The sequence below is a fragment of the Molossus molossus genome, unplaced genomic scaffold (genome assembly GCF_014108415.1).
Source record: "Molossus molossus isolate mMolMol1 unplaced genomic scaffold, mMolMol1.p scaffold_m16_p_7, whole genome shotgun sequence".
Lineage (NCBI taxonomy): Eukaryota > Metazoa > Chordata > Mammalia > Chiroptera > Molossidae > Molossus > Molossus molossus.
The window spans coordinates 22,111,850-22,136,224 of NW_023425401.1; the positions used below are offsets into that span (position 1 = coordinate 22,111,850).

The window sequence follows — 24,375 nt, forward strand, 5'->3', positions numbered from 1 at the left end:
GATTATGGTGTACATTTAATAAAACTATGTTTTAAACATTCCAAGTACAATAGAATACATTTTGTTATTCACAAGATAAAGGGTTTATTTGAAAAATCACAGTGCACTGAAGATTTAGGTATGGGACATAAAGTTTATTGAACAGTGTTTTTGTTCTTCAATCACATCCATGTATTTCTAACAATATGTACCTTCATTTGCAGATCATAGTCAACATGCAAATTTGAAGCTCTTGCTGAATATGAAGCTGTATTAGTTTCCTGTTGTTGTAACAATTTACCATAGATTTAGTGGCTTAAAAGAGCACAGGTTTATTATCTTAGTGTTATAGATGTCACAAGTCTGAACACAGGTTAGTAGGGCTGTGTTATTCTGGCATCTCCAGGAGAAATCTTTTTCCTTGCCTTATGCAGTTTCTAGAAGCTTCCTTGTATCATTCCTACCCCTGCTTCCATCCTCATTTCTTCCTCTAATTCTGACCTTTCTCTTATAAGGACCCTTGTGATCACACTGGGCCCACCTGGAAAAGACAGAATACTTTCCCCATTTCAAGAGCTTTAACTTAATCAATCACAGCTGTCATTTCATAATGTCAGGTAGACATACCCAGATTTTTGTTGCTGCTGCTGCCTTGAATCAAAGTTAGCTAGGGCATTTTGGATACAGAACGTCAGCTTTTACTGATGAGAATATTCAGGTTTCTTAATCAAAGACCTGATTACGATGACCTAAAAACACAGAAAACTGTTTTGATAAAACACGGTGTCTTTGCTTTCTTGGCAGGAACTTTCCAGTTATCTTATCAGAAGCAGACCAATAGTACAAGTAAATTTTGTCCTTTTGGAAGATGAAAGAATTTTAAGTTTTAAAACACTATTGATAGCAAAGCTTATTTAAACAACTCTTCTAACAAATACATTCAATCTTATCTAGCTTGATCACATAAAATTTTTTTCTCAAGATTTCTTTTCACAAACCTACAACTTTCCTCGTTCCTTTCACATTATCTCTTGTTCTCTTACCCATTCAGAAATAACCAAGTTATTTTAGGACAAACCATTTTTTTTTTAATTCTCTCGAAAATGTATTTCAATACTTTATACTTTCTATTACTAAAGATATATTATTTCCTCCCTTAGTAATTGGAATGTTTAACCCTTAGAATCCTTAATTTCCAGTGAAAACTAAGCACTTGTCAACTGTCTGTTACACCAGTATTCTTTATTTTTAATTGATTCTAGAGAGAGGAAGTGGGGGGGGGGGTGGAAGAGAGAGAGAGAAAAACATTGATGTGAGAGTAAATCATAAATTGGTTGCCTCCCTCATGCACCTCCACAGGGGATTGAACCTGAAATCTGGGTTTGTGCCCTGGTCTAATGTGCCACCTTCTGGTGTAAGGGATGACACTCAAACCAATTGAGTCACACAGGCTAGGGCTATACCAGTATTCTTTAATTGATAATTTTATAAATGCATTATATGATTTCTGTAAATATATGCTATTTCACAGTACGGTCAATCAATGAGGCATAAGACTTGTTTTCTAACAGATCCAAGTATCTTAAGTTTCTTTGTAATAGAAAGCCCAAAGTAGATAAACCTATGCTCAGTAACGAATGTTTTCATTATTTTATGTTATTTGGAAATGATCTGAATATTCAATAAATTTCCATTATTTAATTTAATGTAGCAAAACCTTGAAATTTTAAGTTACTAAAGAGACTTAGGAAACCGTTTTTAAGTAAACATAAAATATAATTATTGTTAAAGTTCACCTAAAAAACTTTTACTGCTTACAACTATTTAATTTACTATTTAATTATGTTTAGGTTACCTATGAATATTTCACATACTGAGTTATTTGTCTTGCCGACAAATTTTGCAATGGAGATAACATACACTCATTTGACTAATAAGCCCAGGTAGAATAAAAGTATTATACTTGATAAAAGCTCTAAAGACACCTGTTTTAGTTAAACCAACAAACTATTTCCCTCAGATTCCATGAACCTGAAAAGCATTTAGTTAGTTTCCACTATATTTTTGAGAATTTTTAAAATAGAAGCGTTTGTTTAAGCCAATTAAATAGAGCTTTTACAAATTAGCAATATCATTTGAAGGTAGGAAATATCATACAACGCACATGAACATACAAACAGATGCAAACAGAGCCTTCCTAGCCTTCATTTAAAATTTTCAGCCATGAGCTAGGTAATAAGTTTATTTGCTCAGATGGCTAAAGCTTTTTTCTTATTCATATTTGTGAAGACAATTAAGATTTGTATTTGTCCTTAACAAGGCAACCTTGGAACAAGAACAGCAGTTTGTGCTTTCAAAAAAATTCTTCATTTCTGTTTTTTCCCCTCCAGCCTTAGCTGATAAGATAGGTGGGCTTTGAACTGCTTCTAGAGCTGCATTTCTGGTTCCACAAGGATTTGTAAGATAAGACCAACTGCTCTCAATTTCCCAAAGAACCTATTGTAACTTAAGTGACATCATAGGTTGATCTACTTGTCCAACTACATCATCTTTAATCTCTCCTTTCCCCCTGGGTGCATAGTTTTATTTTAGCTTAGGAGAAGGCCCTCTCTCCTTCCTCATCTTCATATCAGGTTCTGAATTTTAGCTTCCAATTTGGCCAAATTTTTTATCATAGAGTTATTAAATCCTTTGTAATATTTTGTTAGATTACAGCCGGGGCAACAGTAAATATTTCTGGCAGTATTAAACAATACCATGGACTCAAAAAGGGACAAAGGTTCTTAACTTCCAGAGTCATTTCCTCTGATAGTCAAAAGAAAGAAGTGACAGCCTGTGTATCCCAGGCAGAAAGCCAAACCAAACCCTAGGACAAAGGCAACACCTATCTCTGGGAAAGAAAGGGTCAATAACTAATTGGTCTTGATTTGGGAAGGAAAGGAAAGTGTCATTTTATTTCCCTCTTTCACTAGACTTAGGAGGAAATCCATTTATAAAAAGAATTCTTTGAGGATTATTCCAGAGTTTAAGAAATTACCTAATTATGATCCTTAGACCAGGGAGTAAAAGACAATCACCTAGAAGGGATGACGTCAGTCTTTTATTTTAGGCACCTTTTATCTCTGTTTTAGCCTTTCATAACAAATCTGTCAATGAAGTATTTTAGAGTTTTTGAAGCCTTATGAAGACTCTCGCATACCAATTAAATATATATATATATTTGATTTGGAAGCCCTTGCTTTTAAGTGTATTTATAAGTGATCTCAATTAATTGGCATGTTTCTCACAATTGTGATTGTGATTTTAGGATATATATCCTTGAGGGCTGGCAGCATTTTCGTAGGACCCAAAGTAAATGGAGTTTAGCCCATACTTTGGAGCTTCCAATCTGACAGTTACCAAGTCAAGATTTTCGGACATAAACTTTTTAGGTTGTCTTTAGTAAGATTTTCCTTTTTGTTCTTTTCATTTTATTTCCTTAAGTATAGGACAATTGTACTTCCAATATCCTGATTTTTTAATAATATCTGCAAATATCTGATGACAAATAGGAAGGGGACTGAGTGAACTTGGATTTTCATTCTCATTTCTGTCCTTCCATCTTATTAAGGGTGTCCTAATGACTAGCCTTTATAACAATAAGAGGGTTCTTTAAATTTTTTCTTTCTTTTCAATTTAGAACATTTTCCAATTCAAAGGACCCATTGTCTTGTCTTGATGAGTAGGATCTTAATAGTGGCTCCAATCAATATGAATGTATAAATGCAAGAGGCATCCCCAAAGGAAATGCAAAAAATGCAACTCTCATAAGACAAAGTAACTCCCAGAGTTAGAAACAGCCATTCCAAAACACAGGGAATGACATGTTCCCCACTTTTGATGTTTAGACTCTCAAAACTCAGATCCACAGCCTACTCGGCTGCCTGCCAGATGTATATGCTTCTCTGACTGGCAGAAACCAAGAATGAGGGGCCCTATTCTTACCATCTCTGGGAGGAAATGAATAGGCACAGAAAACTCCCTTGAGAGCTTGGAATGGCTGGACAGACAGCAAGATGCACCCCAGCAAGTGTACCCCGTAGATGGCAGAGGCCAGAGAGAAAATATTCTCACTGGTCATAAAAGCCAAACTCTCAGGACATATTACACAATGGAGAGACATCAGTCACACAGAGAAAAAGAGAAATTAACAAAATCCATGAATACTGATACCAACTAACAAAGAATCACTAAACCCAAGAAACTAGTTTCACACATACTTTCTCCTGCTAATCTATATTTAGTAAAGAAAACAAACAAAGAAACAAACAAAAAAACACTTACACTCTCACCATTCTGCTTCCACCTAACTCTGGAGATAGAAATCTGGGAATCTGACTTGGCAAGAATTCTTACCTTTTGGGCTGGCTCCTGTTAGTGGTTCTAGACTCTCTCTATTGCAGCAGCTTCAAGGTGGGCAGTGCCCAGCTGGCAAGGTGTTCTCCTCACAGTATGTACTTCCAAATGCCTGTTGCAGAGAATATATTCTTATAATGTGGCTGCTAGAACTTGGTATAAAGTAACATGGAAATTACATCTTTTACCCAAGGCATGCACAATAAGAAACTAATTTTTTAATCTTTATTGTTAAAAGTGTTACAGATGTCCTCTTTTTTCCCCATTGCCCCCTTTTTCCCACTCCCACCCCCCTAGTTTTTTATATCTATATAAAAAGACAGAAAAAACATTGCTTCTCATATTGTGATACACAAATGAACAGTCTTTTTGTTCTATACAAGTCTATCTGTTAAACATTATTAATATACAGTATATAAGATGTAAGGATTCATAGTGAACAGAGCAAGATTAGTATATTTACTCTAAGAATATAAATAAATTAGTAAAATAAGATTTTGGCAAAAATTTGTCAAGATTTAGAGATATATAATGATCATGTAGCAATTGACATAATAAAGCCTTTACTATGCTTTTTTTTTCAAGACTAAGAAAATGAACACTAGCTTTAATTCCCCTGTTATATTAAAAAGGGAAGTATAAAGATCAATATTAATAGCAACAATGAATTGATTTGCCTTTCTGCCTCTCTAGATAGCCTCACTTATTCATTTATTTATCTGGTTAGTCAACAGGTATTAATTGAATGCATAGTATAGGCCAGATACAGGTGTGGTAGTGGTGCTACAAAGGCAAGTATATTATGATGCTTATTTTTGAGTTAAGAGTCAGTGATCTAACAATCCTGTCCCAGAACGTAGCTAAATGTTAATTATAATGAGTAACACAAGTGAAATTGAGAGTGTTTGCAATAACAAGATTAAATAAAAAGAAGAGAGTAGCAGAAATTTTGTAATTTAATCTTGTATGCTTTAATCTTAACTGGGAAAAGGGTAAAAATACCAAAATGAAATATTATAACCTGATAATATTTTCAGTGCTTAATACATTCCCTTTTTATGAACTTGATATTACCTATTGATGGGTGAAGTTTGATAAACATGAATTAGAAAATATTTGATTATATATGCTTTAATTCACATTAACTTATTTAACCAATAGTTCATTCAATACATATTTATTAAGCCTCTGTTATATTCCAGGAGCTGAGCATACAACCTGAACCAAAAAAATAAGGCCCTTGCTCTCATGGAGTTACTTAAACTTTATACCTTGTTTCCTCCTCTGTAAAACGGAGAGAGTAATAGTTGGGCTCTCCTGGAGATTAAGTGAGATAATGTGCATAGAATGTTCAACAGTGATTCCTACTACTTCTTTGGCTATGTGGTTCCAAAATGTTTCTGCTGGTTGGAATCTTTAAAAACATCCCAGCCCTGGCGGGTTTGGCTCAGCAGTTGTAATGTGGTTTCAGTATGGGGCTTGAAGGGTCGCGGGTTTGATTCCCGGTAAAGGGCACCTGCCTGGGTTGCAGGTTTGATCCCTGGCCTGGTCGGGGTAGGGAGATGCCTCTCTCTAATCTATGTTTCTCTCTTCCTCCCTTCCACTCTATCTAAAAATCAACGGAAAATATCCTCGGGTGAGGATTAATCAAAAACAAAACAAAACCAACCAACCGAAAAAAAAAAAAAATCCGCAAACCTAACCTACACACCAGATTAGTTAAACCTCAATCTCTTCTCTGAGGGTGGGGCATGGGCGCCAGCAGTTTTGGAACTCCCCAGGTGGCTTCAATTTGCAGACTGGGTACTGATGCTTCTTAAAAGCATTCGTCCATCCACCTGTCTTTACCAGAGTTTAGTGCACGTCAGATAATAGAGGAGCACATTTCTCTGTCCCCTCCTGTGACTTTGGTCCAAATTCTTTCAAATCTTCAAGGGGTGAGAGATGGGAGGGCGTCCAGACCTCTCCTGCCTTCTCACAGCTAAGTTGAACAGGAGGACTGACACTTGCACCTGTGGCTCCTGCTGGGCCCGCGGGAGGAGAGAAAGTGAGCCGGGAAACAGGCCTGCCGGGGGGCTGGGCTCAGCGCCGAGACCGCTGGCGCGCCGAGAGGGAAGACCGGCCGCCAGATCGTTCCCTGGGGACCTCCCGGCCCCGGCCCGGTGGGCGCTGTCTGCGCGCTCCGCAGCCCTGCCCGTGTCCGCCCTCCAGCCCGCGACCCCGCCCGGGTGCCGGAGCAGCGGCGGGCGCTTGGGTGCCGAGTGAGCGGGCCCGCCGCCATGGAGCCCGAGCCGCCGGGTGCTTCCGGGCCCGCGGAGCCGGGGCCTCGCGTGCGCGGCGTGCGCGGCGCGGCCCACGCGGCCTCGGCCTCCGTGCTGAGCGGGGCCGAGGCCGAGCCCCAGCGCTGCGCGCTGGCTGTGGCGGCCGTGCTGCCGGCCGGGGGGAGTGGGGAGAGGATGGGCGTCCCCACCCCGAAGCAGTTCTGCCCCATCCTGGAGAGGCCGCTCATCAGCTACACCCTGCAGGCCATGGAGAGGTAATGCGGCGCCCGGCGCGCCCCGCGGCCCCGGCCGCCTCCCTCCCCGCGCTCCGCCCTGCGCGCCGAGGCCCGCCCGCGGCACCTTCCCTGCTCTCGCGCGGCGCCTTCTCTCGGCCGATGCGGGGCCCCTCCACCGCCCAGCCTCTGGCGCTCGAGCTCCCTTCCAGCCCGCTCCTCAGAGAGGGCAGCGTTTTAACACCTGGGCCCGGAGGCTGGGGCCGCCCGCGGAGCCTTTGCGTGCTCGGGCGCGGGCGCGGCGGGGAAGCCGGCTGCAGCGAGCCTGGGCCGATGGGCGTCCTCGGGGACGCAGAGACAGGCTTGTACCTGGTCCCCTGGGCCTAAAGAGGAGAAGGTGGCGAGGAGTCTCCCAGTCCCTGTCTCTCTTTAAAAAATGTTTTTTTCTTTATTGATTTTAGAGAGAGAGGGAGGGAGGGAGAGAGAGAGAAACATCCATGAGAGAGAACATCGATTGGCCGCCTCCTGCCTCCCCCCCCCCCATTGGGCCCTCAACCTGGGCATGTGTCCTGATGGGAATTGAACTGGTGACTTCTTGCTGCAGGAGTCGACGCTCAACCACTGCGCCACACCGGCGGGCAACTGCCTGTTTCTCTCACTGTCTCTCGCATTCTCACTTTTTTCTCACATTCACATTTTCTTAGTTTCTCCCTCTTACGCATGCGCATGGTCTAGGTTCCTGGGCCTTTGTTCATTCTTTTACCCGTTCGTTCACAAACACTATCTGAGCACTTCATATAACATACACTGCTGATTACTAGGTGCTAAGGGAGGACCTAAGAGAGCTTTTAATGGTGGAAACGGATTTAAGGGTGTTAAATTGAGGCCAACACATGCCTAATTTTATTAAGAAAATGGACTGATTCGGTAGTTGGGGAAACGAAGGAGGCAGAGGGAATGGAATGAGGAGGTCTAGAGGAGCTAAGGACATGAAGAGAGGGATATGCTATTTTATTAGTCTTATCTTTTTTGGAGGGGTACTGAGTAATGTGAGGAAGCAGGGGTGAAGCTGGAGGGGTGGGAAGCAGGGATTGCAAAGGTCCACATTCATGCTGTTGAAATATTTAAACTTCTTGAAGCTAGTGGGGAGCTGTATGTTAAACCTTGGTTTGATGTGAACCGTTTTCAATTAAAGATAGATGGCATCTTTTAGCATAGCCTTTAGCAGGCAACTTTAAGGAAAAGGAAGCTAGTGAGGGTCTAGTCAAAGGATGGTAGCATGTTATCCAAAGAGCCCCCCCCCCCCCAATGTTTTCCCACATCCCAGAAGCCAGAGGGCCCAAGTTGCTTTGCATATCGTTATTTTACTTTTTGCATATTGTCATTTGGAAACTGGAATTGTAAAGAGCCCTAATCACCCTTGATTCATGTAATGTGGCCTGTGGTTATATCTGAAACTCATAAAAACATTGAAAGAGTTCCAAGTGCTTCCTCTCTTCCTTCTGCAGTCTTCCATTTCTCTGGGGAGTTGAGGGTGGGTTCCTTGAAACCAGTGTGTGGATCACACACCTACAATATTCTAGTATCATAGATACTGTGACAGCACAGCTAATTTATAGAGGTAATCTTATGGAACACAATGCATCTTGGTCAGCAGGATCTTTGTCTATTTAGTAATTAGATGTAGGGGAGTGTAATCAATTTTACATTTAACTTTGCTTCCTATGAAAATATCTATATTAATTTGCAGCTTTGCATCTTAACTTCTGAGACAGACTGAGATAGGTGGATACTAAAAGAAAGGAAAACCCACTTTTTTTGTGGTATGTGCCCCTAGCGGGAACCAAACCCCAGGACTCTCTGGTCCACAGGGCAATGCTTCAACCGCTGAGCCAAACCGGCCAGGGTGGAAAACCCACTTTTAAAGTAAATAAGAGCCCTGGCTGATTTGGCTTAGTGGTTGGAGCATTGGCCTGTGGACCAGAGTCCCAGGTTCGGTTCCTGCTAGAGGCACATGCCAAAGAAGAAAAAGTAAAAGAGAGTTCTGGAGAGGCCTTGTTTATGGAAAATAGGGGAACACTTGTTTTCCATTTTTATTTAATGGATAACAGCAGTCATAAAATCCTAATAGTAACTAATCAAAACCTCCCTCTGAAGGAAGCTCATTTTTTTGTCAATATTACAATGCCTGAAGAATTTATGGAGTATTTATTTTGGGTATGTCTCAGGAAATCCTTGGAAACCTTGCATTATAGGGATGTATGTGTAGGTGCTTCTTAGCCATTTGACAAGTGGAAGCCATTCTCTTTCGGTAAAAGATGGGATCCATAGACTGCAGGTAGTTTTTACAGAATGGCGCTAAAAAGCCTAGGTATTTCATCCCAAAAGATACATTATGCGAAGTGAAGTGAAGAAAGGAAATGGAAGCACAGAATCTCTTGTAAAATTCTTATTTTTTGCTCTTTGGAGAAGTTATGCATGCTTACTACTTATTGAAAGTGTAGCACAGCTTTCAATGCCCTATATAAGAAAAGCTGTGATTGGGTGTCATCACTGTCAGTCATTCATGTGCTATTGAGAGGGTGTCAGCTCTCCTTGCCCTTTAAGAGCTGTACCTATGTGATGCCTAGAGTTTGACTTTGCCTTTCATAGTTAGGATTTTCCTTGCTCAAGCTTTTGCTATTTCACCAATAGAGGGTTGAGACATTTTTCTGAGTAATTTTTATTTATTCTTTCTTGATTATTTTTGAAAAACAAACAAACAAACAAAAAACCCTTATGGGTTGACTTCATGTTTTGGAATTTTGAACCAACAAAGTATTTAGGGTTTAGGATTTAGAAGGAGGGCACCCTCGGAGTTTGGCCCCAAATTTTTGAATTGGGATAGGGAAATGTAAAGAAGCATGACCAGTCTTGCTTTTAAACAATGCCTTTTACACATGGATCAATCACTCCTTAATTTACACACCCAAAGGGACTAAAAATGTATAGCCAGATGAGGGAAAAATGATTACAAGAAGAGGTAGAACAGATAGAAGATACAACTCTAGAAAAAAGAAAGGCAATAGGAGGGGGCTGGGAGGATGAGCGAAAAGGATGAAGGAATTAAGAAGTACAAATTGGTTGTTAGACTGATGAACCTCAAAGGGAAGGGGGAAGGGAGGGCTGGAAGAGATAAACCAAAGAACTTCTATGCATATATGCATAACCAATGGATGCAGACAATAGTGTGGGGAAGGAAGAAGGGGGACAGGATTGGGGAGGAGGGGTCAATGGGGGAAAAAGGAGGAATGTCTGTTAATACATTCTACAATAAAGATAAGTGGGGGGAAAAAAGGCATTAGAAGAGTGTTAACCAATCAGATTTAACAGGCCCAAGAGAGTGGAAATATAAGCCCTCAGGTAGAACATCCACAAAGAAGCAAGTTGATTGGTCAAAGGACCTGGAAAGTTTCAGGAATTATAGGTACATATATTAGGTTTATGTGACAACATGTTACACATAAAGCATCTGTTCGTCTATAATTGAGAAGTTGGAGGAGATATTGAGAGAAAAATCTACCTTGTGAATGGACTAGGACTTCAGATTGTTTTTGTTTGTTTGTTTTGTGTTTTCCTGCTGGCAAAATTGGAAAAATAACACATTTTTCTAGTTTAGCCAAGTTCTATTTGTGTGTTATTTCTTAGATAACAGATTATCAGATTAAATGATATTCAAAAGAATCTCTGAACCCTCACAAATCTGAGTCGTTTGGTGAAAGGCTCTATCTGGATGAATGGAGTATATCTAAATTAGCTGTGTTGAGTTGTATTTATTATAGTTAGTCATTATGTATATATGTATAGACATGTATAAGTGTGTATGTATGGGTTTATGTGTGTTCATATATGCTCTATATTAAGATTATGCAACTGGTAGTTCAGATCTGTTCATTGTGGGTATAACTAAAAGAATCAAGTATAACAAATAATTTTTAGGTTGTACTAGGAATGTGGGCTTTTCAGAATTTGATTAAAGTTTCTAGGAGTTTGAAAGTTTTATTTTGGCTTTTTAAAGGAATTGCAATGTAAATTATTTAACCACAGATTATGCAACTTGAAGAGAACTTTGATTTTTCTCATTTTACTAACAAGGAATTGAGATTAAGGATATTAATCTCTTACATAAGTATTACTTTATGACTTGAGTCTAAAAGGAAATGTTGCTCTAAGAAAAGAAATCATGGGAAAGTGGTATTATTGCCAGGGGAATAAAGCTCTGACAGTTAAATTGGAAAATCCACTCAATAGTGATATCTCTATCTCTATCTCTATCTCTATCTCTATCTCTATCTCTATCTCTATCTCTATCTCTATCTCTATCTCTATCTATCTATATCTATTTGAATATATGAGTGAGAGGAAGGGAGAGGGAGACAGAGAGGAACCATTGATCAGGTGCCTACTGCACACCCTGCATTGGTGATTGAACCAGTGACCTCTTGGTGCATGGGACCAGTGCTCAATCCTGAGCCACACTGGCCGGGCCATACATCTGTATTTTACTTTTTTTAAAAAAAGTCTTTTCAGATCTGAAGTAGGAAGTAAAATTTTCTGCCAGTAATCTAATTTTTGGTTTTAAATATCTAAGAAAAGAAAGCATCATTAAGGTGGGTTAGACAACCTGGACTAGCTAAATCGATTAAAATAACAGCCACAACAAAAACAAAGAAATATAAATTTTGGCTTATTCAGAGTCTTGGTGATGGTGTTGGGCTGGGTGGGGGTCGGCATTCATCTGACAGTAGATTTGAACAGTCTGGCACAGCCTTCCCCATAGCTCCTGAGGTTTCTCCAGTTCTCCTAGGTGGAGGGCACTGCTTAAGATAATTTGTTTCTTGATATGGTTATCAAAAACTTTATTATAAATTTGCTTCCCATACATATCTTCTTTAGAAAGAAAATGTGCTGTCCCACGAGTAAAAAGCATTCCATACCTTGTGGAAGTAATGCATATAATTTTATATTAAAATATTGGCATTCTTATTCATGTTAAAATCCCTTATTAGTTTGGTTAATATGAGTTAGTCTTCTTTGAATATGATAACTCCAAATTGAAAGAAAAAAATCTGTTTTGTCTATTTTTATGTGTTTGTTATGGAAACTATTTTGTGATTGAGATTGGGTTGCTTTCTTGTCTTATCACTTTGAAAATCAGCCTGGCTGATGTGGCTCAGTGTTTGAGCGTCGGCCCACGTATCAAGAGATCGATGGTTCAATTCCCCGTCAGTGCACATGCCCAGGTTGTGGGCCCAATCACCAATGGGGGGCATGCAGGAGACGGCCAATCGTATTCATTCTCATTGATGTTTCTATCTCTCCCTCTCTCTTCCTCTTTCTTAAAATCAATAAAGAAAAAAAAATAAAATAAAAAAGTACAAAAATCAGTGAACGTTCATTTTAGTAAGCGTTTAAGACTCTATGGTATGTCTTGCAATGTGTTACTTTATGGATTATATGATTTTCTGTTTTCTCCTTGTCTTTCATTTTTGTTTTCTGAGGACTTTTTGTTCTTGCCTATATTTCTGAAACCAGTGCATATTCTGTTTGAACAAGATAGAACAGAAATAAATAGATAAATAGTAATCCAATGAGCAATATTGATTGCTTGAATTAGGCTGAAGGTAGGAATGGAGTAGGGAAGCCAGGAGAAATATTTAGACAGGAATTGACAGGTTTTAGGGATTAATTGGATAAGGGATTCAGAAATAGTCATTTAGGAATGCCTTTTAGTGATTGATTGCTCAGATACATGAATTTGACTTAAAAATTTTTATCTTAATGCTTCATTAATAAAAGGGTCACGTCTGAGTCAAAGGGAGGAATAGGCCTGTATTTTGTACAAAAATACAAAGGACTATGTTTTGCACGGATCAGATGATTAGTGATTTGTGTTAAGTTCCCAGTGGCTCCACTGGGCTCCTTCAACCCCAGAGATAAGACCAGAATAGTAGTCTGGGCTTGACAGCTGGAAACCTTCATGGACTGTAGTAAGGAGACTTGACTTTAAGAGACAATCAGAAGCCATCGTTTTTACACAGATTCAGTATTTTGCTGCTAAAATATCAGGGTGGGTTGGGAGAAATGGAAATCTATAAATTAGGGCCACAGTACAATCCAGAGGCCTCATTCCCACTAGGACAGTCATGACAATGAGTCACAGCTGCCATGGTCCCTTAGGGCCAAATTTTCGGCCTCTTTGGTTAATAGCACTTTAGAGGTGTTAACAGGCCCTGATTTTCCATTTGTGTTTTAAAAAAAACATTTGTTTAAATATTCTGTTTTCAACTGATCTTATCAAACTATCTGAGCAGAGAGTACTCCTGTAAATATCTTATTCTGGGAGAAAATAACATCTGAGATATTATATTTCTTTCCCCAAATGTCTGTAGGTGTAATGGAGCTTGAGGGTAGGTTTATATTTTCCTGTGGAATGTGCTAGGAAGGAAATAACTCAGGAGAACCTGATAAAATCCAGCTACAGGGTGTTCAGTGTGGACTTGCCTTCAGCTAAGGAGGTCAACCAGATCCATTTATTCAGCAAATATTTGTTCAGTAGGCACTGTGTGAGGTACTTAGGGTCTTTCTCAGTTTCATGATTCTACATTATTAAATTTTAATACTGCAAAAGGCTCTTAATTCTATAACTAGAAAAGAATGTGAATAAATCCTCTGAAATACAAACAGTACTTACAAAGACTTGCAAGTGCTGGGTATATGCTTGGTTGCTGAACAAAACAGCATAATAAGCCCATTAAGAATGGTCTGAAATGGTGTTTTTCAAAATTTTTTATTGTGACCTGTTACATGAATTACACTTTTCATCATGGCTCAATGAGAAACATGTACTTAAATATACACATGCACACATTTGAAAGGATTTCATTAAAACAATTTACCCTTAGTATTTGCTATGCATTCTAATTTTTCTATTAACTTCTAGCTCATTTACTCAAAAATATTACTCTAATCTTACTCAATTGATTTTAAAACACACTAGTGGGTCCTGACATCTGCAGTTTGAGAAACACTAGTTTAAAACACTTTTCTATTTAGAGCTTCATACAATTGTGTAAAATAACCTAAGGCCAGGAGATAATTTATCTGTTTGTAATTATTTACATCTAATTTGCTTTCTGTTTGATGGAACATAAGATAATTTTTTTATAGCTACTTTAAGACATTCCAGAAAAAATGGGATTTACCTTTGGAAGTTCATTCATTAATTCATTAACTCATTGAACAGACATTTGAATGACTACTCTGTGTCATGCAGTGTCCCATTGTCTTTCTCCCTCTTAATTATTCTATATTTTAACATTTATTTCAACATAATTTTTATAAAAAATGGCAATATTATGTCTTTAAAAGTTGCTTTTTAACCTAATTTTTCTGGCTAAATATAGTATGAAAAGCAACAGAGATGAATAACTTAGGGTACAAGTTAAGCTCTTGCCTTATAAAACAATCCTGCCCACTGATTTAGTTGGATATAATTTTATAATTTCTGTATCTTAAAAAAAAAAAAGCTTAGTGTGATGTATTAATAGACAACTGAAATATATTTGATTACTTTTTACTTTAAAAGATTCTTTTCTATAAGTAAATTCAAGACCAGTTTTTCATTTCTTTGTAATTGTTTAAGCTTTCTTTTCTCTGTTCAATGATTAATTTAACAGATGTTTATTGACATATGGGCTGCAAGGTCAGGGATTCTGCCAGTCTTTATTATATCACCAGTAACTAGCGTAGTGACTGGCAAATGCTAGATGCTTGATGTTTGTTGAGTGACTAAATGAACACATGAATGAAGAAATACCTCCTTTTGCTTGAATTACAAGAAATTTGACCATTTCTGGACCACAAATGCAGCAAGTTTATATAGTTCAACACTAATAACATAAATGAAGTGCTAGAGATAATAATTCAGATATAATGTTTTCTCTCTTGAATTTTATGAACTTTTTCTCAAAGATAGTGTTAATGCATTTATGGAGGCTGACAATGTGAGTTTCAAAGTCAAACTGGGGTTCACCCAGGTCCTTTATTTCCTATGTGATCATAGATCACTGCCTCTGTGTCCACTGCAAAATGGAGATTGTATAGTAACTTCTCTAATAGAGCTGATATGAATATTGAGGTATTACAGGATATTTCAGGTAAATGCTCTACACAGTACGTGGCACCCAGCAAACAATCTGTACATCTTCGTTGCTGTTTCTGCTATTAATAGTACTGAAAGTTTTCTAGGTACCAGGCCCAGGGGTATAGTCTTTGCTTTCTATGAGTTAGCAGCCTACGGAGGAAGATAGAAAATGAAACAGAATACAGTGTGATGCTTGATAAAACTCCCTAGCAATAAGAGTCCAATGGAACGGAAGCTTCCCCCAGAATGACAGGGCAATCTTCCTGCAGGAGGCCATATTTGAACTGAAAGCTGAAGATGGTAGGACTCAGCGGGAGTAGGAGGGATGGGGAAGTGATAGGGTCAGAGGAGAGGCAAAGGAAGCAGCTAAAGCAAAGACACAGGTGTGAGAGAGGATGTGGTCAGTAGAGTAAAAGTGACATGGAGAGACCAAACAGTACAGGCAAAAGTAGGCTGAGGTCAGGTGTTGAAGGGCCCTGCTCAAGAGCCAGCAGGGGATGGCCTCAGGTTTGCACTTGAGGAAAATCATCTGAACTGGTGAGAAAGGATTGTGTGGAGATAAGATGAGAAGGAGACTAGCAAGGAGGTTGATGCAATACATTATGGGAGAGCTGTGCCAATGGAAAATCTTGGGAAACGCCAAATTTTGGGGACACTGAGGAACTATCACTGTCATTTGCTAAGGACTTTGTTAAGTACAGTGTACACTCTAAACTGTGTCAGTGCAGTGTAAGTTCTGTCAATTGTTAAATTTGCAATAAGAGGAGTGGAGGATGGATGGGGTAAAAAAGAGCAACCCATACTTAGTTTATTCCAGAATCCCTTTTATTTCTTCCACAGATTACTACATATTTTTTTTCTTTGGTGTTCTGTGAATTGTTGCACTGTTTATGTGGGATCAAGATCCCCCCAAATTACTTACATAAGTTATCCTGGCCCTCTAGGAGCTTTAGGATCTAGAAATTAGAGTAAAGAGTAAAACACTTCAAAATAAAACAATCCACAAAACCACTTTGCATAGGGAAGGCTGTTTTTATTTTTTATTTTTATAGCTAACCAGGTTAATGAGGAGAGCTTCCTCTGTTTCCCTAATCCTTGAAACTATGCAATGTTGTAAGATGTGACACTGCTCCTGGTAAATGAGGCAGACCAAAGTAATTTATTCATTCAACAAATAATGGAGCACCTACTAGGTATTAGGTGTAAAACAGTGGACAAACAGCCCTGGCCGGTTTGGCTCAGCGGTTGGAGCGTTGGCCTGCGGTACAGAGAGACCCGGGTTCGGTTCCCGCTAAGGGCATGTACCTCGGTTGCAGTTTGTCCCCGGCCCTGGTTGGTCGTGAGGGTGGCAGCCACTCGATGTGTCCCTTCACATCGATGTTTCTCTCTCTCTCTCTCTCTTCCTCTCTCTCCCTCCCGCTCTATATGAACAAAAAATGGAAAAATGTCCTCAGGTGAGGATAAAAAAAAAAAAGAACAGTGGACAAACAGACTGTCCCTGCTATCGTGGAGCACATATTCTAGAAGATGGAATGTTGTATTATTTTTGTGAAAAATGGTGAAAACATTCTTTTTCTCCAAGTATTTTTTTTTCACATATGATGGTAGTGTAGGAAAATAAGATTTAATTGTAATCTGTATATCAGATACCTTCCTGATTTGTTTCTCAGATTACGAGACAGTATAGTGTTGTGAGGATTACATGAGAATTAGAACATTACTAATGCTCAAGACATGGTGCTCAACTGATGTTAGCTATTATTTATATTAAGTGATAATGGATTTATTTTGCCAATCTTAGTGACTAATGTAGATTACGTCTAATTTCTCTCTTAAATCCCATGTAGAAGCTACATCTGGTAGCCACACTACCATCACTGTCTTGCCCAAACTTCAGCAGTAGCTTCCTGCATGGTCTGACTGCATCCTTTCTCTGTCTAGCCAGTCTATTTTTCACCTTGTAGTCAGAGTAAAATTTATGCTGTTAAATTAGATTCCTATTGCTTCTATAAAAATTTCCATGAACCAAGTGGCTTAAAGCAACAGAAATATATTGTCTTACACTTCTGGAGGTCAAAAGCCCCAAATCAGTCCCACTGGGCTAAAATAAAGATACTGACAACACTATGTTCCTTCTGGATGCTCTAGGGACAATCCATTTACTTGGCATTTTCTAGATTCCAGAAGGTCACCGGGGATTTATGGTCCTGTATCACTCTCTCATCATACCTCCTCCTTTGACTCATCTGCCTTTCTCTTTCGCTTATAAGGACTTTTATGATTATATTGGACCCACCAAGACAGTCCAGAAGGATGTTTATATCTCAAGACTCTTAATCACATCTGTACATTACTTTGACATGTAAGGTTATATATTCACAGGTTTTGGGAGCTAGGAGATGGACATCTTTTGGGGGGGGGGTGTCATTATTATTCTACCTCATGTCATAGAACAGTGTCTAAAACATTAGTGGAAGTGAGTTTGTTAGTTTATTTATTTATTTGCATAAATGTCCCTCATTCATTAAGCTTTTCTATGGCTTTCTCTTACTTTTAGGATTAAAAAGTAAACCCCTAGCATGGCCTGGCAGGTCCTCATGGCCTACCCCAGCCCAGTGCTTCCCTGGGCTTCCAGCCTCTTCATGGGCTCTTCTCTCCTTGCTTACAAAACTCCACTCCATTTCTTCCCAGTCCCTCAGGACCTTGCCACGGCCTCTGCTTATACCAGCCCTTTCTCACTCCCTCCAAACCCCTTTGCATGTTTTCCTGCCACTCACTGCTTGGATGGTAGAGCAAACTCTTCTCCCTTAAGTAGCATCATTTTGGACTTTTCTCTGCTGGTTAAATATTCTATTTGTGCACAATCCTGGAGCCTGGGCTGCTCCTTCCTAGCACTCGATCACAGCTTGCAATTGTTTATTGGTGTTCTTACTTGTTTCATCTGTAAGCTCTGTGAAGGCAGTGACTATTTCCATTGTATACTCAATGCTGATCATTTATTTGGTGCTTAGTAAATATTTGTTAAAGGAATGGACTTAAAATGAAAAGATAGTGTGCCTGTCAAATAGCTCTTGGTTTTGATCTTCAGTGTAGTATTCTTGTAGCCACAGGCAGAATGGGATTTTGGGTTATGGGAAGGGTTTGTTCAGTAACAGACGGTAGGAGATTGATAATTATTGAGTAAAGCAACCCAGTGTTGTTTGTTTATTTTTCAATGAAGTAGAGAGTTACTCTCACTACTTAGTAATTTTAAGACCCTTATTGCTTCTCTTTAAAAATATGTTTAAGACTTTTAATTGTCTAGCATGACTATATAGACTATCATAGGCTTGAGATTCCATTAAATTTTAAAGTGACTTTCATTCAGAATTGAGGTTATGGTTCAGAGGAAGTTTTCCTGGGTTAGACCTGTGAGTTGTGGAACACTGAATCTAAAATGACATTACCCTCTGTTAGCACTGGTGTTCAAGAGAAGTCCTCTAAACTTCTTAATGCAGTTATTACTCAATATATGTCAGGTCTTTTAAAAAATGTTTTATTAATTTTAGAGAGGAAGGGAGAGGCACAGAGAGATAGAAACATCGATGCAAGAGAACATTGATTGGCCACCTCCTGCATGCCCCTCACTGGGGATCGGGCCCACAATCTGGGCATGTGCCCTGACTGGGAATCGAACTGATGACCTCTTGGTGCATGGGTTGACACTCCACCACTGAGCCATACCGGCCAGCCTATCAGTAGATATTTTTAAAGAAAAATGTTATACAACAGAAAAAAATTGTTTTATATTTTGTATCTGACTCAGTTTCTTTCTTTTAATTTTATATTTTACTATAATGAGTTTTTCCCATTTCATCCAAACTTGATTTATATTATACTAATTTAATTTTGATGGTTTCCCTATTTAAGCTACAGTATTTCATCTTGATGTAGGCAAAGTTTGAGTTAGTTATCCAGTTTTGTTGCCAGTTCAATGAACTTTCTGAAAGAAAAAGAACTTTTGGAATTTAAAGGTGTCTTGAAGTTTTCCTATTCTATGAGAAAAAATTATTTGGAGAAAATCAATTTAAATGCATTATCTTGTTATATATATAGTTTTCTAGCTACTGATTAATATTGTAATTATTCAAAATTAACTTTTGTGAGAAATCTGTACTATATATTTCATATCTGTTTTTCACACTATGTATATACATAATTCCACACTATATATATTTTATCTTTAAGTATTTTATTTTATTTTTGTTACAGATGTTTCTCCTTTTTTTCTCCATTGACACCCTCCTCCCCATTCCCCCTCACCCTGTACCTGGCTTTGTTGCCCATGTGCATTGGTTATGCATACATGCATATAATTTCTGAGGTTTATCTCTGTACCCTACTTCCACGTCTCTGGGTCTACCCTATTCCTCAGACTGTTATGTTCATTATATTCCACAAATAAGTGAGATCATGTGGTATTCGTCTTTTCTGCTTGGCTTGTTTCACTTAGGATAATACTTTCCAGGTCCTTCCATGTCCTCTCAAAGGATAAGAGATCTTTCTTTCTTTCTTTTTTTTTTTTATCCTCACCCAAGGACATTTTTTGACATTTTGTTCAGATAAAGTAGGAGGGAGAGAGAGAGAGAGAGAGAAACATCGACGTGAACGGGACACATCAAGTGGTTGCCACCCGCACGACCCAACCAGGGCTGGGGACAAACTGCAACCGAGGTATGTGCCCTTAGCGGGAACCAAACCTGGGTCTCTCTGGACCGCAGGCCAAAGCTCCAACCGCTGAGCCAAACTGGCCAGGGCGATCTTTCTTTCTTATAGCTGCATAGTACTCGATTGTGTATATATACCACAGATGTTTTATCCATTTGTCTACTGATGGACACATGGGCTGTTTCCAGATCTTAGCTATTGTAAATAGTGCTGTTATGAACATGGGGGTACATATATTCAGGCTTCTTAGGGTATATTCCTAGAAGTGGGATCACTGGGTCAAATGCCAGTTCAATTTTTAATTTTTTGAGGTAACACCATAGTGTTTTCCATAGTGGCTGCACCAGTCTGCATACCCACCAGCAGTGAACTAGAGTCCCCTTTTCTCCACACCCTCGCCAACACTTGTTGTTTGATGATTTGTTGATCGTGGCCATTCTGACAGGTGTGAGGTGATACTTCATTGTTGTTTTAATTTGTATCTCTCTGATGATTAGTGATGTTGAGCATTTCTTCATATGCTGTAAACAACATATATATGAGTCATGCTTTTTTATCCAATCAGCTACTCTGTGTCTTTTTATCAGAGCATTCAATCCATTTAAATTTAAGGTAATTATTGATATGTACTTATTTATTGCCACTTTTGTTTAGTGTGGTTATATTTTTTTTCCTATTTCTCCTGCTAATTACAGCAGTCCTTTTAACATTTCTTGCAGTGCGGTGTGGTGCTAATGTATTCCCTTAGCCTTTTTTTTTGGTCTGGAAAGCTCTTTATTTGACCTTCTATTTTGAATGATAGCCTTCCTGGGTAGAGTAGTCTTGGATTCAGATCCTTGTTTTTCTTGACCTTGATTACTTCGTGCCATTCCCTTCTGGCCTGTAGTGTTCCTGTTGAGAAGTCAGCTGATAGCCTTAATGGGGTGTCTTTGTAGGTAACCTGTTGCTTATCTCTTGCTGCTTTTAGGATTCTCTTCTTGTCTTTAATTTTCAGCATTTTAATTACTATGTGTCTCGGTGTGGGCCTGTTTGGGTTCTTAGTTGGGGCTCTCTGTGCTTCTTTAACTTGAATGCCTTCTTCCTTCACCAAATGAGGGAAGTTTTCTATTACTATTTCTTTGAATATATTCTCTAACCCTTGCTCATTTTCTTCTTCTTCGGGGACTCCTATGATTCTAATATTATTACGTTTCCAGTTGTCCCACAGTTCTCTTAAGCTGTCTTCCTGGTTTTTAATTGTTTTTTCCTTTTGGTTTTCTGATTGGTTGATTCTTTCTACTCTGTCTTCTAATTCACTGGTCTGGTCCTCTGCTTTCTCTACTCTGCTGTTTAGACCTTCCAACGTGTTCTTTACCTGATATGTCATTCTTTATTTCTTCTTGGTGGTTTTTAATTTCCAGTTGGTTGATTTCCAACATTTCTATGTCTTTACTCATGGTGTTGATGTCCTTACTCATGCTGTTGAGTTTCCTCAAGATCATGGCTTTGAATTCTAGCTCTGTTAACTTGCTTAACTGCACCTCATTTATCTCATCTGCAGTAGAGGTCTCTTGTTCTTTCATTTGGGATTTGTTTCTTTGTTTCACCATTTTGGTTATCTCAGTGGGCTTTGCATCCTGCCTAATTTTTCCTGTGGGTGTTGGTGTTCTTCTGTTTGTGGCTTCTTCTACTGGGTTTGGATGAGCATGGGAGAACCCACATTAAACACCATTGTCAAGACTTATTTTCCTGGGCGGAGTTGCAAGCCCAGGAAAGGTTCAGTTATCCTCTAGCTTTTTGCCTGGAGGCTATTAGTCGCAGTTATTGAAGAGCCTTGGGTTCCCAGTTGAATGAAAAACTCCCTCAGGTGTTCAGCTTAAGAGGATTTCCTGAGGGTGGGGCAGATACTGGTTGTTAATGAGTCTCAATTTGCATTTTAATGGCCTCCTGGTGGGGTTGAATTTCTGAGGGAGGGGCCGCCACCTCTCCCCAGGGCCCTGGGAAGGAATAAGATGACCACTGTCTGTGTGGCCACCACTCAGCAAAACTCTGAATGCCCTCCAGATCCTGAGTGTCCCCACACAGTTCCAGTCCAGTCTGCCCTCCCTCTGCCAGAGCCCAAGGTGAGTGGCTGTGGCTATTTTAGTGTCTCTACGAGCTGTGTGCTGTGGAGTGGTTTGGGAGTTTAATCCCGAGGGTGCTGCTCACAGCTAAGTCTGCTGCTGTCTGTGGGCTCCCAGCCCCCATCTCACGCCTCCGCAATTCTACCAGGATCGAGTCAGTGTCCTTATACAGTCCTCGCAAGCTGCTTTCCTGTTGCTTTGTCCTGATGATTTGTCTTTATTTTAGTTGTAATTCCAGTTTTGTCTTGGGAGATGATCTGTGTAGCTTCCATTCACTCCGCTGCCATTTTGGAATCTCCCACACTATATATTTTTAAATACTGTGTTTATGTCTATTTCTGTCTGTAGTGTGACATAGTCAATGATGTTTTATTCTTTAACCTTTTTACTAGACTTGATAAAAATTCATAAAACTGTTATGAACTTTCAGTTTTCAATCTATGAAGATATACATACTAGTATTTACCGAAAATTCATTTTGCTGTTACTAGCTTAACTTTAGTTGCTGTATTAGTATCAATCTATATGAAATGTTTCATTCTTTCCTTTTAGAGTATGTTGGATAAAGGACATTGTCGTGGCAGTAACTCGAGAGAACATGGAAGCGATGAGGGGTATTATTCAGAGGTACCAGCATAGACGGATCTCACTCGTTGAAGCTGGAGTGACCCGCCACAGGTCAATATTCAATGGACTAAAAGCTCTGGCAGAGGATCAGCCACACTCCAAGCTCTCCAAGCCGGAAGTAGTGATTATCCACGATGCTGTGAGACCTTTTGTTGAGGAAGATATTCTTCTTAAAGTGGCCACAGCTGCTAAGGAACATGGAGTAAGTATTTATACTGATGAGAACAGTTAAAAGGCAAACACTATATAAAGTGGTTCACTGACTCAATTTTGATGGAATTATATTTAAATTTTAAATTATTTAAAATGGGCATGATGAACTAAAGATGTTAGGGTAATTTGTTTTAGGAAGTTTATAGTATTATAGATTGTGAGACTGTTCTGGAATTTATCTTTTCTATAGTCATTTATCCCCATAATGTAATATGAGCTATTTGAAGAATAATTTAGTAATAATGTTATTAGAGTATGGAAAATGTCTAAGAAATCACTCAAAAGTCTAAGATATATCTATATCTATATATCTATATCTATATGCTCATTGCATTCAAATTTTGTGTTTTGAATTTTCAGACATGGTTTATTTTCTAGCAAAATAGCCAGGTAAGATTTTTGTACTCCTTAAAGTGAATCATCTTAAGGTGACAGAATTCTGTTTTTACTTCTGTTTCACCAAAACAAACACAGGCTCACAAAAGACCAATTGTAATCTCTAGAACATATGTTTTGTTTTGTTTTCCTTCTTTCTTGTATTACCAGGTAAAATTCTATAAATAAGGTAATAGATACTAAACTTAAGTTTGCAGTCTAAATTTGTGGCTTAGTGAAAAAAATGATTGCACAGATTTGATACAATATGAAAGAAATAATCTGTGGAGTCTGACAGACTTAGTCCCAATTGTCAGATTTTCTAGTAATTAGTGGGGGAGTGTATTCAACTTTCTCAGCCTCACTGGGCCTATTTTCCTTGTAAAGATATATGTGCTAATACTTGTAAGGTTTTTAGGATAGAAAATTTATAGGTTAACTATTTAGTAAAATTCTAAGTACTTAAGAATGGTATTATTTTATGATGAATTATAACATCTATGTGATAGAGTTTCATCCAAGGATTGTTGAATAATGGAAGGAATAATCTAAGCTTTTCTAGCCTCCAGGAGGCCAGGAAGTAATAAAATACTTCTGGGAAAGACAGTCTATGACTTTTCCAAAGTTAACTGTCTGTATTTGGATCTTATAGTTAGGAAATTGTCCCTAATTTCATTTCTTCTTCCTACAACCTGGATTTATATAAATTTAGACCTGTCTAAGAATTCCATAGGTTAAATGAAACGCTTTGATTTCTTTAACGTGACTTCTAAATGGTATTTTGATATAGTGAAAGCTGTGGCCCAGGAGCATTAGAGACCACAAAACTTTCTCATGTTCTTGTGCTTCTCCTGTGACCCCTTCCTCTTCTCCACGCTCCTCCCTTGTGGTAGAGACAATGTGATCAGTTACAAGAGGAGTGAGGATGAATAAAGGAGCGAAGAATTGATAACTCTTAGGAATTTGAGTAAAATTTTACAATTTGAAAAACTTCCTAGGGAAGACTACACAATTTGGGCAGATAGTTAGAAATTTTAGTGCATATTAGATACCCATAAGAACATGGTTCTTTGCTTATGTGCCTTCAGGAAAAATATCACTCAAGCTCATTATAAAATTCACACATATTTGGATTTGTATGTTGTTGGGTATTATATTCGAGAGAGATTATTTTTAGGAGATTGTCTGTAAAGTGATTCTTTTGGGCTTATGACTGAAAAGGAAGATAAAAGGCCTTTTATCTTGGTTTACTTAATATGCTAAGAATATCGTTTAACAGGTAACTTAATAAAACATAT

The 24,375-nt window shown here is 38.7% G+C and overlaps 1 protein-coding gene across 1 annotated transcript in view; it reads left to right on the forward strand.

Moving 5' to 3' along the window:
• Positions 1-6,653: 6,653 nt before the first annotated feature.
• The window catches only part of CRPPA (CDP-L-ribitol pyrophosphorylase A), a 227,408-nt gene continuing 209,686 nt past the window's right edge, over positions 6,654-24,375 (forward strand). Inside the window, exons 1-2 of the mRNA XM_036246752.1 lie at positions 6,654-6,910; positions 22,415-22,691. Of these exons, the coding sequence (XP_036102645.1) occupies positions 6,654-6,910; positions 22,415-22,691 (534 nt within the window). The remainder of the gene's footprint in view (positions 6,911-22,414; positions 22,692-24,375) is intronic.